We start from the raw sequence: 14530 nt of genomic DNA, 5'->3' as shown, positions 1-14530 counted from the left end.
TTACGGGGGAGGGCTTGGAAAAAGAAGGGGGAGGGTCTCATTATTGGGGTGCATTATTGGAGTGGAAGGAGAGGAAGGGAAAAAGACGGGGGGAGTGACACCTCTGTGGTGGTAGCTGGGAACGAGGGAAAACTCTCTCTGCATGGACTGTGAAGTGCTGGTCTCCAAAGCTGGATGTGTGCCTCCTGGATATGACGGTTGCTGCTCACTCTGCTGGACGGTGGACGAAGATGACTGGACGGGTTGCTGCACTTCTTTGATGGCTGGTGCTCTGCCGATTTGTCGGATCGGAGAGCATCTTCCCCACTGGACTTGGAGATGGCTGGACCGTGTTGGTAGCTGCAGCTTCTTCCTTTTCTTCCAAGAGGTAAGGGGAGTTTGATTTACTTCCTTGATTTTGAGATATTTTGTGGTTACTGTAAATCTGGGTAAAATTTGGGAAGAAGGAGATGAAGATTAAGGTTTCTGGGTTTTCTCTGCATTCTGTGCGATTCTGCAGAATTCTGTAGAATGCACGTTCGTCCAATTTTGGTGAGTCAAAATTGCACGTTCGTCCAAATTTGGTGAGTCAAAAGTGGACGTTCGTCCAATTAAAGTGTAGAACGAGTGTTCGCTCCACTAACGCTCGTAGTCGGTCTAATTAACCGTTCGGTCTTGCCTCCTTCATTAACGAGCGTTACGTTCGTTCTGGGATTGTTCTGTGAGCGTTCGGTTTTGTGTTTTAAGGTTTCGAGCGTTCGCGTTCGTCCTTAGGTGAAGTTGTTATGCACAAGACATTCGTCCAAGTTACTCGACCAATTAGTGGTTGGCAGGAATGGGTTGAGCGTTCGTTTATGGTGATATAAGGTAACGAGCGTTCACGTTCGTTGGTAATTTAGACGTTCTTCCATAAGTGTTATAGTGAGCGTTCGTCCTTAAATGTTATAGTGAACGTTCGTCCTTAAATTTTATAGTTAGCGTTCGTCTGTTATAATGAACGTTCGATTTCGTATTAGGAGAGCGTTAGCGTTCGTCCTTCATTGTCAGTGTAACGTTCGACCTTGGTTTAATTGTGTTAGTGAGCGTTCATCATTAAGCTGGTATTATTAGGTTTGAATCCTGGACGTTCGGTTTTGATGTATTAGTGTACGTTAGGCCTTAGTGTATTAGCGATTTATAGCGTTCGATCTGGATAAGGTGTCCTGAGGTTTAGATTATTAGCGTTCGGAAAATATGGAATTGTATTCAGCGTTCGACCTATAGAGTATGATTTTCTAGCGTTTGCGCAAATAGTCTAAAGTCAAATGAGGTTAAGAAAATACGTTCGTTCTTGGTAGTAGCGTTCGGTCTTAATCATGCTTTGGCTTAGGCATTTAGCGTTCGTTCTTGACGGGAGAGCGTTCGGCTTTAAGGGTTCAGTTTAGATCATGAACGTTCGTTTTGATGAATTAAATAGCGTTCGGTCATAAGTTGCTTATTCTTAAGTTTGGATCATAAGCGTTAGTTCTTGGATATCAGTGAGTGTGAAGCTCGTTCTTAACTTGGTATTCTCGGGTAACAATCCTGAGCGTACGGTCTCGATAGCGAACGTCCATAGGTTGTAGAGAACGTTCGTCCTTAATCGAATATTCTAAAGTTTGAATCTTAAGCGATCGATCTCAAAATCTGTTAGTGATTGTTAGCGTCCGATCTTGATCACTTAGTCTTAGGCTTCAATCTGAAGCGTTCGGTCATATTATGTGTTAGTGAACGCTCGGTCTTGATAACGTTTCAGTTAGTGAGCGTCCATAGTGAGCGTTCGATCTTGGTGATGTTTATGGTTAGTGATCGTTCATATGGAACGGTCGTTCTCGATGATGTTTGTCCTCGGGTAGTACTCGTCATAGAGAGTGTTCGTCTTGATGGAGGTTAATCGTTGAGCGCTCGTCCAAACAGTATTGAAGTCAATAGGGTGTTCGGTTTTGAGCGTTCGGCCTAGTGTTTGATCTCTCAGTGTTTGTTCTATGACTGTTCGGTCAAGGTTCGGAGTTTTAGCGTTCGGTTCAATAGTACATGATTCCCTAGCGTTGTTCCAAGTATGACCCAATCAAATAGTGTTCGATAGATGGCGTTCGGCAGATAGCGTTCGGTCTCAGAGCGTCCGTCCATGTAACGTTCAGCAAGTAGCGTTCGACCATTAGTGTTGTTCTGTAGCGTTCGCCCAGTAGCGTTGTCAGTAGCGTTCGGCCATTAGCGTTCGTCCAGTAGCGTTGTCAGTAGCGTTCGGCCATTAGCGTTCATCCTGTAGCGTTCGTTCAGTTGATTCGATGAATAGTGCTCGTTCAAATGTATTATACAAATAGTGTTAGATTCTGAATTTGAATGGAATTAAATGTATAAAGGTTGGAATATATGCTGTAATGTGATATGTGTGAATGCATGAGATGTGATAATAACTGTAAGGAATGCATTTTATGATGTTGATATGAGATTGTGGAGAGGTTTTGTAATTATATAATGTGAATTGAGAAATATGAGTATGGTATGAATCTCATGGAGAGATTCTGAAATGTTATTGTATTAGTGTATATGTTGATGTTGAGGGTCCCGTAGTTGGAGGTTATCCTGATACTCTAATATTTCATCCAGTCTCAAGTAGAGAAGGATGAATTATGTGGTGAGAGGAGCAGGAGGTCCTGGTCTATGTGCCGGTTTTGGACATAGTGAGGGGACTAACCTTGTGAATGGTATGGAGTATTTTGAAAGTGTATTTGTAAGAAAAATTTGAAGTCATCACAAGTGCATAACCTCCCGTGACCGCTCATCAACGTATCATCCGGATGAGTGTCTAGTAGGAATTGTGGTATGATGGTAAATGAGGATGTCTGACATAAATTTTATATGATGTTTATATCAAAGCATTTATGCATGTTTTATAACTGTTGTGTTGTATGTTAGCTCACCCTTACTTGTTTGTTTGTGCCGGAAAATCTTTTTGCGATGATCGTATAACGTAATTGTTATACGGGAGCAGATGAAGGATTGTCGCGTGATCATGTGCAAAGGAAGGAAGAGATGGAAGAACAAATTAGAAGGATTCAATATTATCTTTGTAGTCAACTCTGAGCTTAAATCTTATATATAGATTCAAGTATGAGGTTACGGGGTGTTACCGTAAATGTATTATTACAACATTTAAAATTTTGAATTTTAAAGGGTGAATTTTTGGGATGTTACATCTTCGGCTTCTCCCACTCCAGCACTGCCCTCACCTTGTCCTCGTCCATCTCCACCCCCTTCTCTGATATCCGATGGCCTAGATACCCTATTTGGGTCCTGCCGAACTCGCACTTCTTACGGTTGGCGACCCAGCTATGTGTCACGAGTTCCCTTAGCACCGTCGCCACCTGCTCCAGATGCTCGTCCCACGTTCGGCTATACACCAGTATATCATCAAAAAAGACTAGTACGAACTTCCTCAGGTAAGGCTGTAATAGTTGGTTCATGGCACTCTGAAAAGTGGCTGGTGCGTTGGTTAGGCCGAACGGCATTACCATGAATTCGTAGTGGCCCTGGTGCGTCCGGAAAGCAGTCTTCTCTATGTCACCGGCTCCCATTCTTATTTGATGATAGCCTGACTTTAAATCCACTTTCGAAAAATACTTGGCTCCCCTCAGTTCGTCCAACAACTCCTCTATCAAGGGAATAGGGAATTTGTCAGGCACGGTGGCTCGGTTTAGGGCCCTGTAGTCCACACAAAACCGCCAGCTGCCATCCTTCTTTTTCACCAAAATTACAGGGCTTGAATATGGGCTGGTGCTTGACCTTATGACGCCTGCCGCCAGCATTTCCGCCACCTGTTTCTCAATCTCCCCCTTCATTACATGAGGGTATCTGTATGGCCTTACGTTTACGGGGTCCGTCCCTTCCTTCAAGGGTATGCGATGCACCATTCCTCTATCAGGGGGTAGTCCCTCCGGCTCGTGAAACACTTCCGCGTATCGTCCCAGGATTCGCTGCATGTCGAACGTCTGTGCCGGAGTCAGTTCTGGACCGAACGTTTCTTTTTCCGCAACGTCCGGTTTGATCCCCTTCTCCTTCTCCGTCTCCCCAAGCTCCCATACTAATGACCACATCTCAACTTCGGTCATTTTAAGCAAGGCTGACGGTTCCACCAACCTCCTAGTTAGCGTTGGATCCCCCTTGATAATTACCCTGCTCCCTGCTTGTACGTACGCCATGGTTAGCTGCCTCCAGTTAATGACTACCTCGCCCAGCTTAGCCAACCATTCGACCCCCAGGATCACATCTACTCCGCCCAAGTCGAACAAGTGAAAACGTTCGTTAATCACCACATCCCCTATCTGGACCGTTACTGACTCACAACATCCTCGCGTCTCCTTCCTCCATCCATCCCCCAAACTCACCCGGTAGGATGGCGTATCCACCACGGGTAAGGCTAGGTCTCCCACCAGCTCCCTGCTTATGAAGTTGTGGCTGGCGCCACTGTCAATTAGGATCAGAACCTGCTGCGTCCCTATTTGGCCGTGCAGCTTCATCGTTTGGGGCTGGGTGAGCCCTCCCGCTGAAAAAGCGGACAGCTCCAGTTGTTCGCATTCTACCTCCTCCTTTTCTTCCCCTCCTGGTTCCTCCTCTTCGGCCAAGATCAGCGTCCTAAGCCCTCTTTCTGGGCAGCGGTGGCCTGGACCAAACGGTCCGTCGCATCGAAAACACTTCCCCTCCTCCCTGCGCTTGACGTACTCTGCGTACGGTAAATCCCGTACGTTCCTGCTTTGAGCGTTAGAGAACGTACGCTCATTCCCCCTCCTGGGGCCTCCTTCGGCGTTCGTTCGGTTCTGGTTGTTGCGGCTGGGGTCCACCCTTGCCACGGATCCGCTCGTCTTTCCCCACGACTGCCCCTTGTTGCTGAATCCCCCACTTCCCCGCGTCCCTGTTTGGAACGCCTCTACGTCCCTGGCTAGCCTCATGACATCCATGAAGTCCTTCGGGTCTAGTAACCTGAGTTGGTTACGAATCCCCTCTTGTAGGCCGGCCATGAAATACCCCAGTAACTGTGCCTCGGGTATTTGTTCTGCTTGGCTCACCAGCACCTCGAATTCCTGGATGTAGTCCCCCACGGGACCCGTCTGTCTACATGCTGCTAGACGCTCAAAGACCGTTCCTTGATTTCGGCCTCCAAACCGCACTACTAATGCCTCCTTCAGCCCGGCCCATGACCGGTCTCTTGCTTTCTCTCTCCAAAACCTGAACCAGTGTCCGGCAAGTCCCTCCATGCTGATGTATGCCAGTCGCAACTTCTCGTCCTCGGGCACCCCTTGGAGCTCGAAGAATTTGTCCGCCCTATAAATCCAGTTCATAGGTTCGTTGCCTTCGAACACGGGCAATTCAACCTTCTTCCTCCAATAAGGTTGGTCTTCGCGGTGTCCCCCTCCTAAGCCTCCTCCAACTCTCTCATCCTCGTCATTCCTCCTTCCATTTACTGACCCCTGGCTACTATCCAGGCGTCCTTCCTCCCGTCGACCTCGCTCGCCTAGTATCCTTACTAGTTCCTGGACCGCTGATTCCAGCCCGCCCATGGAGATTTCCAGGGTTTCTATCCTCCCGTCCATGGCCGTCATTTTTCCCTCCATCGCGCACTCCTCCCTTCAATATGATCCGGCAGGTCGGACCAATTTGTTACGTGCCTGACCTCGACAATTGCCTCACACCGAGAACGGAACAATACTTACGTGAATAAAAATACTTTATTATTGAAATTCTGGAAATAAACGAACACAACCAATGACTGGGAGCAGGTTCTCCGTCAGCCACCCGAGAGCATAACCTCTCTTACAATTCCTCAATAATCAAAAACATACCCTAACCCTAGGTGCCTCTCCTAATTAATACTAATTAGTCCTTCCAGAAAAGGTAAGGAATAATCATAATTGCCTATTTATTATAATTAAACTTAATTGCCTATTTACTGCAATTATCTGGAAAGAATAAATCTGTCCTTATTAACTCTATTTATTACTGTCTTAATTACAGTAATAATCTGCCTATCCGCTGGCCCGCCATTTATTATGGACGCTCGTCCACGCCCCTTGTAGGGACGCTCGCCCTCGCGTCCACGTTCTGCTCGTTCTCGCTCCTCCTCGCCCCTTGCCCTGTACGTTCGTCCATGTTGGGGGTTTCGTCCTCGCCGCGCTCGTCCTCGCCCACCATCTCTGTACGTTCGTCCATGTTGGGGGGTTCGTCCTCGCCGCGCTCGTCCTCGCCCACCATCTCTGTACGTTCGTCCATGTTGGGGCGTTCGTCCTCGCCCATCATCTCCCTCCTGACTCTCTTCCTCTGATACACTCGCCAGGCCCTAACACATTACTTCCATCCTGGGTCACGAGGTTATCATTGGATGTGGGATTCTCGCCTTTTCAATTATGGAAGCTGGGAAGTAAGTGCTGGCTCCACAGAATTCACTGGCTTAGTTATGATAATATTTTCATCATGATTCTTCTCTACCTTTTGGAGAATAGTAAGTGACTGACCTTAATTCTTATTTTAGGTACTAAGATATTTACTTTCAAATGCAAGATGGTGGCTGGATGAATACAAGTTTGACGGATTTCGATTTGATGGTGTTACATCAATGATGTACACTCATCATGGGTTGCAGGTACACTCTAATTGGATTTTGTGTTTGGCCTTTAAGTTTCTTGGTATTTTAAGATTAGTTTTGCTACTTTTGTTATTGGTTAAGTGTTCAAGGATTATTATTAGAATGCCAATTGAATTAGAAAAGGGAGAAATTATCAATACCATTAGATTTTTATCAGAAAGTTGCATATGATTGGACAGATTTATTGCTTTGATGAGCTTGTTTGTTTTCTTATTCTTACTCTGGATATTTGAATTTGTCAAATATTCTGAAAATTGAATTAAGCGAAACTTATAAAATTAGGAAAAACAGTTCCAGGTTATTTTTGTTTGTGTGACAAGCCCATTCCTTGCATCCTTGGTGGCCTTGCAAGGTCTGGTTTTAGACTGCAAACAATGCAAAAGCCATTATGTTAGGGCCTGGCGAGTGTATCAGAGGAAGAGATTCAGGAGGGAGATGATGGGCGAGGACGAACGCCCCAACATGGACGAACGTACAGAGATGGTGGGCGAGGACGAGCGCGGCGAGGACGAAACCCCCAACATGGACGAACGTACAGGGCAAGGGGCGAGGAGGAGCGAGAACGAGCAGAACGTGGACGCGAGGGCGAGCGTCCCTACAAGGGGCGTGGACGAGCGTCCATAATAAATGGCGGGCCAGCGGATAGGCAGATTATTACTGTAATTAAGACAGTAATAAATAGAGTTAATAAGGACAGATTTATTCTTTCCAGATAATTGCAGTAAATAGGCAATTAAGTTTAATTATAATAAATAGGCAATTATGATTATTCCTTACCTTTTCTGGAAGGATTAATTAGTATTAATTAGGAGAGGCACCTAGGGTTAGGGTATGTTTTTTATTATTGAGGAATTGTAAGAGAGGTTATGCTCTCGCGTGGCTGAAGGAGAACCTGCTCCCAGTCATTGGTTGTGTTCGTTTATTTCCAGAATTTCAATAATAAAGTATTTTTATTCACGTAAGTATTGTTCCGTTCTCGGTGTGAGGCAATTGTCGAGGTCAGGCACGTAACACATTAAGTTGTACAATTTGATGGATGCACGAGAAGTGTTGTATCATGAGAATGAATATGACCTGCTTAACTGAAATGGTTTGATTGTACAGTTAGATAATGATGTAGATCTTCACCTATCATCTACTCCCACTAAAAACATTAAACTTTGAATTGAGAAGTCTCCTTTGGTGTTAGCAATTTCAACAAAGTTGAATTTTACCATTTTAACAACTAATGAAATATATTCTACCCGTGGTTAGACTTTGAAGCAGAGGATTCTGTTTCACTTAGATATTCTTTCTTAATCATTTTTTTCTTTTTCTTTTTTATTATTGATCTTGCTGTAGGTAGCATTCACTGGAAATTACAGTGAGTACTTTGGTATGGCAACTGATGTTGATGCTGTGGTTTACCTGATGCTGGCTAATGATCTCATTCATGGCCTCTTCCCCGAGGCTGTTACCATTGGTGAAGATGTACGTTATCCTCTTGAAAGTTTTAAATAAATGTACAACTTTAACATTTTATTCAAACTGCTTTTAGGAGTTGAGTAGTTGTCAACTCTTGAACTTGATTTGACTTTCATTGGTCAAGTATAAATGGTTGTGTAACGGTTGTAAAGAAAAAAGACAGTATGATGATTGAACTCGAACCCTCTATATGACTCAATGAAATTGGCAGTTGACAATTCAAATTTTATTCCATTTCCAGGTGAGTGGAATTGATGAGTCAATATTTTGTTCACTTCACTTAGTTTATTATACTAGAATTAATCGGGAAATTGTGCTTAAATATCTGGTATTTTCCCATTTTTCCTAATTGTGCTTAATTTGATCAGAAATTCTTATTTTAATTAATTTGAATGATTTGAGCTAATTATTTGCATTATTAATTGTAGGGAAAATTTCGGAAATACAATTTGGGACATTTAGAGGCTAAAAAGTAATCTGAGGAGGTGTGGATTTAAATTATGGGAGTGCACATGGAGATGGGCTTGGTTGGAGAAGCTAAGAAGTGGTGCTGGAAGAAAAAAAGGCTCACGGCCTGCACCCAACAGAAGCACGAGCGTCCAACACTTCAGCGCACGTCCAGCAGCTTCAGCACACGCCCACGACGAGCGTCCAGCAGCTTCAGCACACGCCCACGACGAGCGTCCAGCAGATGGCACGCACGTCCTGATTTGGCTTCTCGCGGATAGCACGAGCGTCCAACACTTCAGCGCACGTCCAGCACGTCCGCACACATCCAGACAGCGCACGTCCAATAGTTGCGGTCCAGCACACGCCCATTCTTTCACGCTCCCAGCTGATTCGCATCCAGCGCCTTCTTCCATTCAGCAACAGCGAAGCCACATGGGAAGCAGCGGTGCATCCAGTAGAGTCCAGGAGGCATCACGCATGAAGGAGCTTCACGGTCCAGCAGAGGAAGTGGTTTTCATTTTTCCAGAACTTGGTTTATGCACCTTTGGAGCTTTATTCCAGCAAGCACGTCCAGCAAGGAGAGCCACACGTGAAGGGGTGTCAAAAGCAAGCAGGTCCAGCATGCTTTGAAGACGTGGTGCTTGGCTTTGGAGGGAGGTGCACACGGAGATTAGGAGTGTCACGGCCTGCACCAGCAGCTTCAACAAGGTCTCCACGGGAATTGAAGCACACGGCCCACACTTAGGAGGTGGCATCCAGCAAGCAAGGGTGTGATGGGCAGCTTTCTTAGGTGGCAAAAGAAGTAAGCACACGTCCAGCACACTCCACACGCATCCAACAATGTAGGGGTGCACTGTCCAGTGAGGCCCACCACGGCCCAAGGCCTGGGAAGCAGTTTTGGGGGTGCATCCAGCACTGATCCAGAAACGTGAGCGTCCATGGCAGCTTTCTTAGGTGGTGCGTGAAGAAAGAAGAAGCACACAGCAGCAGATGTTGCGTTGAAAAGAGGGAGGTGCACGAAGAAGCCAAATGAAAGTTGGTCCAGAGGAATGGGCGAGAAAAAGGGCACAAGTCATCTTTCATTTTTGGGAAGTTAAGACCCAGCCGCCACCTTGAGAGGCATTATTATCTTTCACTGAGAAAAAAAAAGTACTGGAAAGATGGAGGGTGATGTAGCTTGAAGTTCTTGGTGCCTTCTCCTTCGGTTTTGTACACTTTTCCATTTAAGCTTTTATTCATCTGCTGTTATCATCTTTGTATTCTATAAACTGCACTCTGTATTCTGTTTGTGCAAGTTGTTATTGTAATTTGAAGCTTTGTAATTTCATTTTTGAAGTGTTTCATTTCTTTTCATTTGTGTTGAATAGTCACGGCTGTGTTAGTGTTATTCTCCTTTCTTCATTTAGTTTTCTTTGATGCATTTGGGTGAATGTTTTTATTGTTCAAAGCTTGAAAGTTTCACGGCTGTCCAAAACAGAGAAACAAGAATCACAGTACAGAAAATGGAGTTTACGGTTGATGCACTCATCTTCTTTGCTGTAATGTTTAATTTTCAATTTAGCTTTCTTGTTCTTTGTTGTAATAATTTCATGCACAATTTAATTTCTAAGCAAAGTTTGGTTTCAAATTCTGTTTCTAAATTTCCAGATTTTACTGCCAACATTCTGCCTTCCTACACAAGATGGTGGGGTTGGTTTTGATTATCGCCTGCAAATGGCCATTGCAGACAAGTGGATTGAGATTCTCAAGTAACCTTTACTTTTGAGCACAGATACAGCATATTGTGTTATAAACCCATTTGGATGAGCTTCATTGTATATTAGTGTGAAAAGAAATCCATGTTTGATTTCAGTGCTGTCCTTTGTGTGTAGGAAGAAAGATGAGGACTGGAAAATGGGTGATATTGTCCACACACTAACAAACAGAAGATGGCTGGAAAAATGTGTAGCTTATGCTGAGAGTCATGATCAGGCCTTGGTTGGTGACAAGACAATTGCATTTTGGTTGATGGACAAGGTGTTTGTTTCTTCTATATATTGTTTCTCACCTATTTGAAACTGCATGATGAATTGAAGTGCTTATTTACATTACTTGACTATTATAAATCTTATGGAAATTTCTCGTATGCATTTGCAATCAGCTTCTGATGTTGAGTATCAGTTTAGAGATATAACATGGCCCGACTCTCTGGCTGTTTCTTGAATTCTTTTGGTTCTTTGCTTCTGTTGAATCATTTAAGGACACTTGTTTCTGCTGTATAAAGTGTATGAATGCAGTTTGCAACTGAACATTTATATTTTACTAATATTATGTTGCCTTCTTCAGGATATGTATGACTTCATGGCGTTAGACAGGCCATCTACACCTCGTATAGATCGTGGTATTGCATTACACAAAATGATTAGGCTTATTACCATGGGACTTGGTGGTGAAGGGTATTTGAATTTTATGGGGAATGAGTTTGGCCATCCTGGTAAGCATATTTGATTACCAAAACATTATTATGTAGAGATTCAATAATTACATGACTAGTTGGATTTTAAGTTTTCAAATTAAGTTTTTCTCACTTGTTATTGCTCTGTTCAGAGTGGATTGATTTTCCAAGAGGTGAACAACAACTTCCTAATGGCTCGGTAATTCCAGGGAACAACTACAGTTATGATAAATGCAGGCGAAGATTTGACTTGGTAAGTTCTTGGACCTGTGCAATTACTAATTTATATTACCACTATTTAGTATTTATTTATTATAAGATTTCAGTTAGATGAGCACTGCGTTGATGCAAAATGTGTTCATCATATTATTGATGAATTATAAACTATACTGATCTTTTTCTATACATGTTTGAACATTAGAGGAATGAGTACCATGCAACTTTTTCTTTCTTCATCCCTATTCTTTCTTTTAGGCTTAATGTATTTTTTACAGGATAATTTTTGTTCAAATATTCTGAGTTCCAAGTATTTTATTTGTTGGTGGCAGTTAGATTAAGTTATGTAATGATTCGTATTTTTCATTAGCTTTTTGTCTTCCCATTTTGTCATCTTGGTTGATTAGTCTTTATTTTATTTGTTTTGCTTTTATTGTCTTCATGAGTATAAGCAGTGGTTATGGAAAAGTTGTTCTCTTTCTGCATCTTTGCTATTGTTGATTGTTTGCATCTTTGCTATTGTAGATTGTTTCCGTCTTTTTACAAACTGTTATCGAACAGTATGGATCCCTCTTCATCGAAATATAGACCATGTTTCTTTCTTCCTGAAAATCACCAAACTGATTTAGTGACAGTTACTGAATATAATATATTTGAACCTTTGAAATACATGGAGTAATGGAGGAAATAATATGAATTGGCTGTGATGTGAACATCTCTAACATTGCATGCTACGAAAATCAAATGAAATTGTTAACAGTTAAACACATGGACATGGAGTAAGAAAATGAAACTAGTTTCCTGAAATATCCAATAAAGATTATGATGAATCTGATAGAATCTTAGTTTTGTAGGCAAAACATCAAAATATATGTTTTGTTTTGTTTTCTATCATGCATTACCTTGACATCAAACAAAACTTCCATATACTTATTAACGGAATAGAGAAGAAAAAATAATTCATTGTTCAAAAGTTACAAAATTCATCTTGTATTGCTTAATCAGGGAGATGCGGATTATTTAAGATATCAAGGAATGCAAGAATTTGATCGAGCCATGCAGCTTTTAGAAGAAAAGTTTGGTGTAAGCATTCGTATCTTTATGTCTCTTATTTCCTAGTCAATGAATTATCCTAATGAAATCTTTTACGGCAATTGCTCATCATTAGAGATAACAAATATAAGTTTGTAGTACCTCATAATCATAATAACAATAATATACTTAACCTATGTTCGTTAACTGTACTTAATTTTTTGTCTCAGTTCATGACTGCTGAACACCAATATATTTCACGGAAAAATGAAGGTGACAAAGTTATAATCTTTGAAAGGGGCAACCTCGTCTTTGTCTTCAATTTTCATTGGCATAACAGCTATTCAGATTACAGAGTTGGCTGCTCAACCCCTGGGAAATATAAGGTATGACATCTGCATGTAGTGGATACTATCATACATAGTTTATGACCAACATTAAGTTTATTTTCTCCTTTTCTTTTCCGATGTTAGAGAATTTGTTTCATAATGGATTATGTTTTCCTTTGTCCAGATTGTTTTGGATTCAGATGATGCCTTGTTTGGTGGCTTCAATAGGCTCAACCACTCTGCTGAGTACTTCACTAATGTATGAGACTTCTCTAAACTTGTGTCTGAGACTTCTCTAGTTGTGTTGTCTCTAGTTTGTATTTTCCTATGCTTGTTCTTTCACACACTTGCAGACCTGATTTTAGTGCTTTGACTATCTCGGTAAATTTTCTTGTGATTTTACAGGAAGGATGGTGTTAGGGCCTGGCGAGTGTATGAGAGGAAGAGATACAGGAGGGTGATGAGGGGCGAGGACGGACGCCCCAACATGGACGAACGTTCAGAGCAAGGGGCGAGGACGAGCGAGGACGAGCAGAATGTGGACGAACGTCCTAACATGGACGAGAGGACGAGCGTCCCTGCGAGGGGCGAGGACGAGCGTCCATAATGAATAGCTGGTCAGCGGATGGATAGGCAGATTATTACTGTAATTAAGACAGTAATAAATAGAGTTAATAAGGACAGATTTATTCTTTCCAGATAATTACATTAAATAGGCAATTAAGTTTAATTATAATAAATTGGCAATTATGATTATTCCTTACCTTTTCTGGAAGGCGTAATTAGTATTAATTAGGAGAGGCACCTAGGGTTAGGGGATGCTTTTGATTATTGAGTTTATTGTAAGAGAGGTTATGCTCTCGTGTGGCTGAAGGAGAACCTGCTCCCAGTCATTGGTTCTGTTCGTTATTTCCAGAATTTCATTAATAAAGAGGTTTTATTCACTTGTGTACTGTTCCATTCATTGTGTGAAGCAAGGTTACGTGGTCAGGCACGTAACAGATGGTATGATGACCGACCTCGATCCTTTCTCGTCTATGCACCTTCTAGAACAGCAGCAGTTTATGTCCTTGCAGATGACGACAATGATCTTGAACCAGCCCTTTCAGATGAAGCTGAACCAGCCCTTGCAGATGAAGCTGAACCAGAGCCAGTTGATCCTTGATAAGAAGATTCTGGGACAAATGTTACAAGTACACGATGGCAGCAGTAAATCCCCAGTGAAACTAGCCAAACCAATATCTTGTTGTTTAACCGACACTGAAACACCAAAGAAGCATATTTGAAGTGGAATAAGTGGGAGCGCTAGTTAATCTTTAGTGAGGCAGGACACTGACTCGAAATCTTGTACATGTGCCTTGCTAGGTAATAATTGCGATATCACACCCATCTTTCTGTTTTTTCTTTTTAGGATTCAATGTCGTAACCTGAGTCTCAAATGTCAATCTCCATAATGTATACTCTCCTAAGAGTTAGAGGCTTCAAAGGGACTTTTATAGTGGAAAATTTTGCAGGAGGCTGACTTTTGCTTTGGGGTCTTTTTTCGGTAGCTGTCTCCTTTATATTTAAAAGTTGAGTTGTAGCAATTCCTATCCGTGTAATAAAGACATCATACGTCGTGGAAAAAAGAAAGTAAAATAATTACCTTACTTTACGAAGGGTTGGTTGGACATTCAATTCCTTTCAACTTCTATTTTTTAAAATTAGAATAGTTTATATTCACGACCAACAGCAAACTACCGGTTTAATGTTCCAGAAGGAAATATCAATGGCCAATGGGTTCAGTGCTTAGACTTTCCATCCCAAGAATTCAGGTTTCTGCATCCATGAAAGTCGAGACCTTAACCGTAATGGTTGAGAGGACATTGGTGCTGGGTTGGATGCATTTATGGGTTAGATGCGACAAAGGTCGAGTCAAGACGTGGTTGAGAACACACCGGCGAAAGAGCGGTTGCAGAGGTCGGCGAA

At 42.5% G+C, this 14530-nt stretch overlaps 2 protein-coding genes across 11 annotated transcripts; both read left to right on the top strand.

Moving 5' to 3' along the window:
* LOC148197918 (1,4-alpha-glucan-branching enzyme 1, chloroplastic/amyloplastic-like) lies at positions 1 to 8422 on the top strand. 6 transcript variants are annotated; one of them, XM_088092140.1, is made up of 4 exons: positions 235 to 367; positions 6010 to 6412; positions 6524 to 6634; positions 6920 to 7599. In XM_088092140.1, the coding sequence occupies exons 2-4, from the start codon at positions 6374 to 6376 to the stop codon at positions 7259 to 7261; spliced, it is 492 nt and encodes a 163-aa protein (XP_087948266.1). In that variant the 5' UTR covers positions 235 to 367; positions 6010 to 6373; the 3' UTR covers positions 7262 to 7599. The 6 variants fall into 6 exon arrangements, with proteins under 6 accessions (XP_087948262.1, XP_087948263.1, XP_087948264.1 ...); XM_088092142.1 differs by lacking the exon at positions 235 to 367 and adding an exon at positions 5749 to 5889 and having other exon boundaries at positions 6929 to 7599; XM_088092139.1 differs by lacking the exon at positions 235 to 367 and adding an exon at positions 5749 to 5889.
* A 1182-nt stretch (positions 8423 to 9604) lies between these two features.
* Positions 9605 to 14232, top strand: LOC148197917 (1,4-alpha-glucan-branching enzyme 1, chloroplastic/amyloplastic-like). Of its 5 annotated transcripts, none has more exons than XM_088092135.1 (10): positions 9605 to 9755; positions 10029 to 10089; positions 10199 to 10299; positions 10423 to 10567; positions 10877 to 11024; positions 11138 to 11238; positions 12207 to 12284; positions 12464 to 12619; positions 12747 to 12821; positions 12968 to 14232. In XM_088092135.1, exons 2-10 carry the CDS (start codon positions 10054 to 10056, stop codon positions 12980 to 12982), a joined length of 855 nt encoding a protein of 284 aa, XP_087948261.1. In that variant the 5' UTR covers positions 9605 to 9755; positions 10029 to 10053; the 3' UTR covers positions 12983 to 14232. The 5 variants fall into 5 exon arrangements, with proteins under 5 accessions (XP_087948261.1, XP_087948260.1, XP_087948257.1 ...); XM_088092134.1 differs by having other exon boundaries at positions 9606 to 9760; XM_088092133.1 differs by having other exon boundaries at positions 9610 to 9755; positions 10000 to 10089.
* The last annotated feature ends 298 nt before the right edge of the window (positions 14233 to 14530 follow it).

This window comes from Vigna umbellata, chromosome 5 (genome assembly GCF_029865625.1).
Source record: "Vigna umbellata cultivar VRB3 chromosome 5, Vumbellata_1.0, whole genome shotgun sequence".
Lineage (NCBI taxonomy): Eukaryota > Viridiplantae > Streptophyta > Magnoliopsida > Fabales > Fabaceae > Vigna > Vigna umbellata.
This window is presented reverse-complemented; position numbering and strand designations above follow the sequence as displayed.

Excerpts from the sequence above, each read along its gene's own strand:
- LOC148197918 (XM_088092136.1), top strand. The coding sequence starts at position 143 with ATGGACTGTGAAGTGCTGGTCTCCAAAGCTGGATGTGTGCCTCCTGGA. Across the intron at positions 368-6,523 it reads TCTTCCTTTTCTTCCAAGAG|GTACTAAGATATTTACTTTC; the intron begins GTAAGGGGAGTT and ends TTCTTATTTTAG. Across the intron at positions 6,635-6,919 it reads ACACTCATCATGGGTTGCAG|GAAAAACAGTTCCAGGTTAT; the intron begins GTACACTCTAAT and ends TTATAAAATTAG.
- LOC148197917 (XM_088092131.1), top strand. The coding sequence starts at position 9,967 with ATGCATTTGGGTGAATGTTTTTATTGTTCAAAGCTTGAAAGTTTCACG. Across the intron at positions 10,300-10,422 it reads AAGTGGATTGAGATTCTCAA|GAAGAAAGATGAGGACTGGA; the intron begins GTAACCTTTACT and ends CTTTGTGTGTAG. Across the intron at positions 11,025-11,137 it reads GAATGAGTTTGGCCATCCTG|AGTGGATTGATTTTCCAAGA; the intron begins GTAAGCATATTT and ends TGCTCTGTTCAG.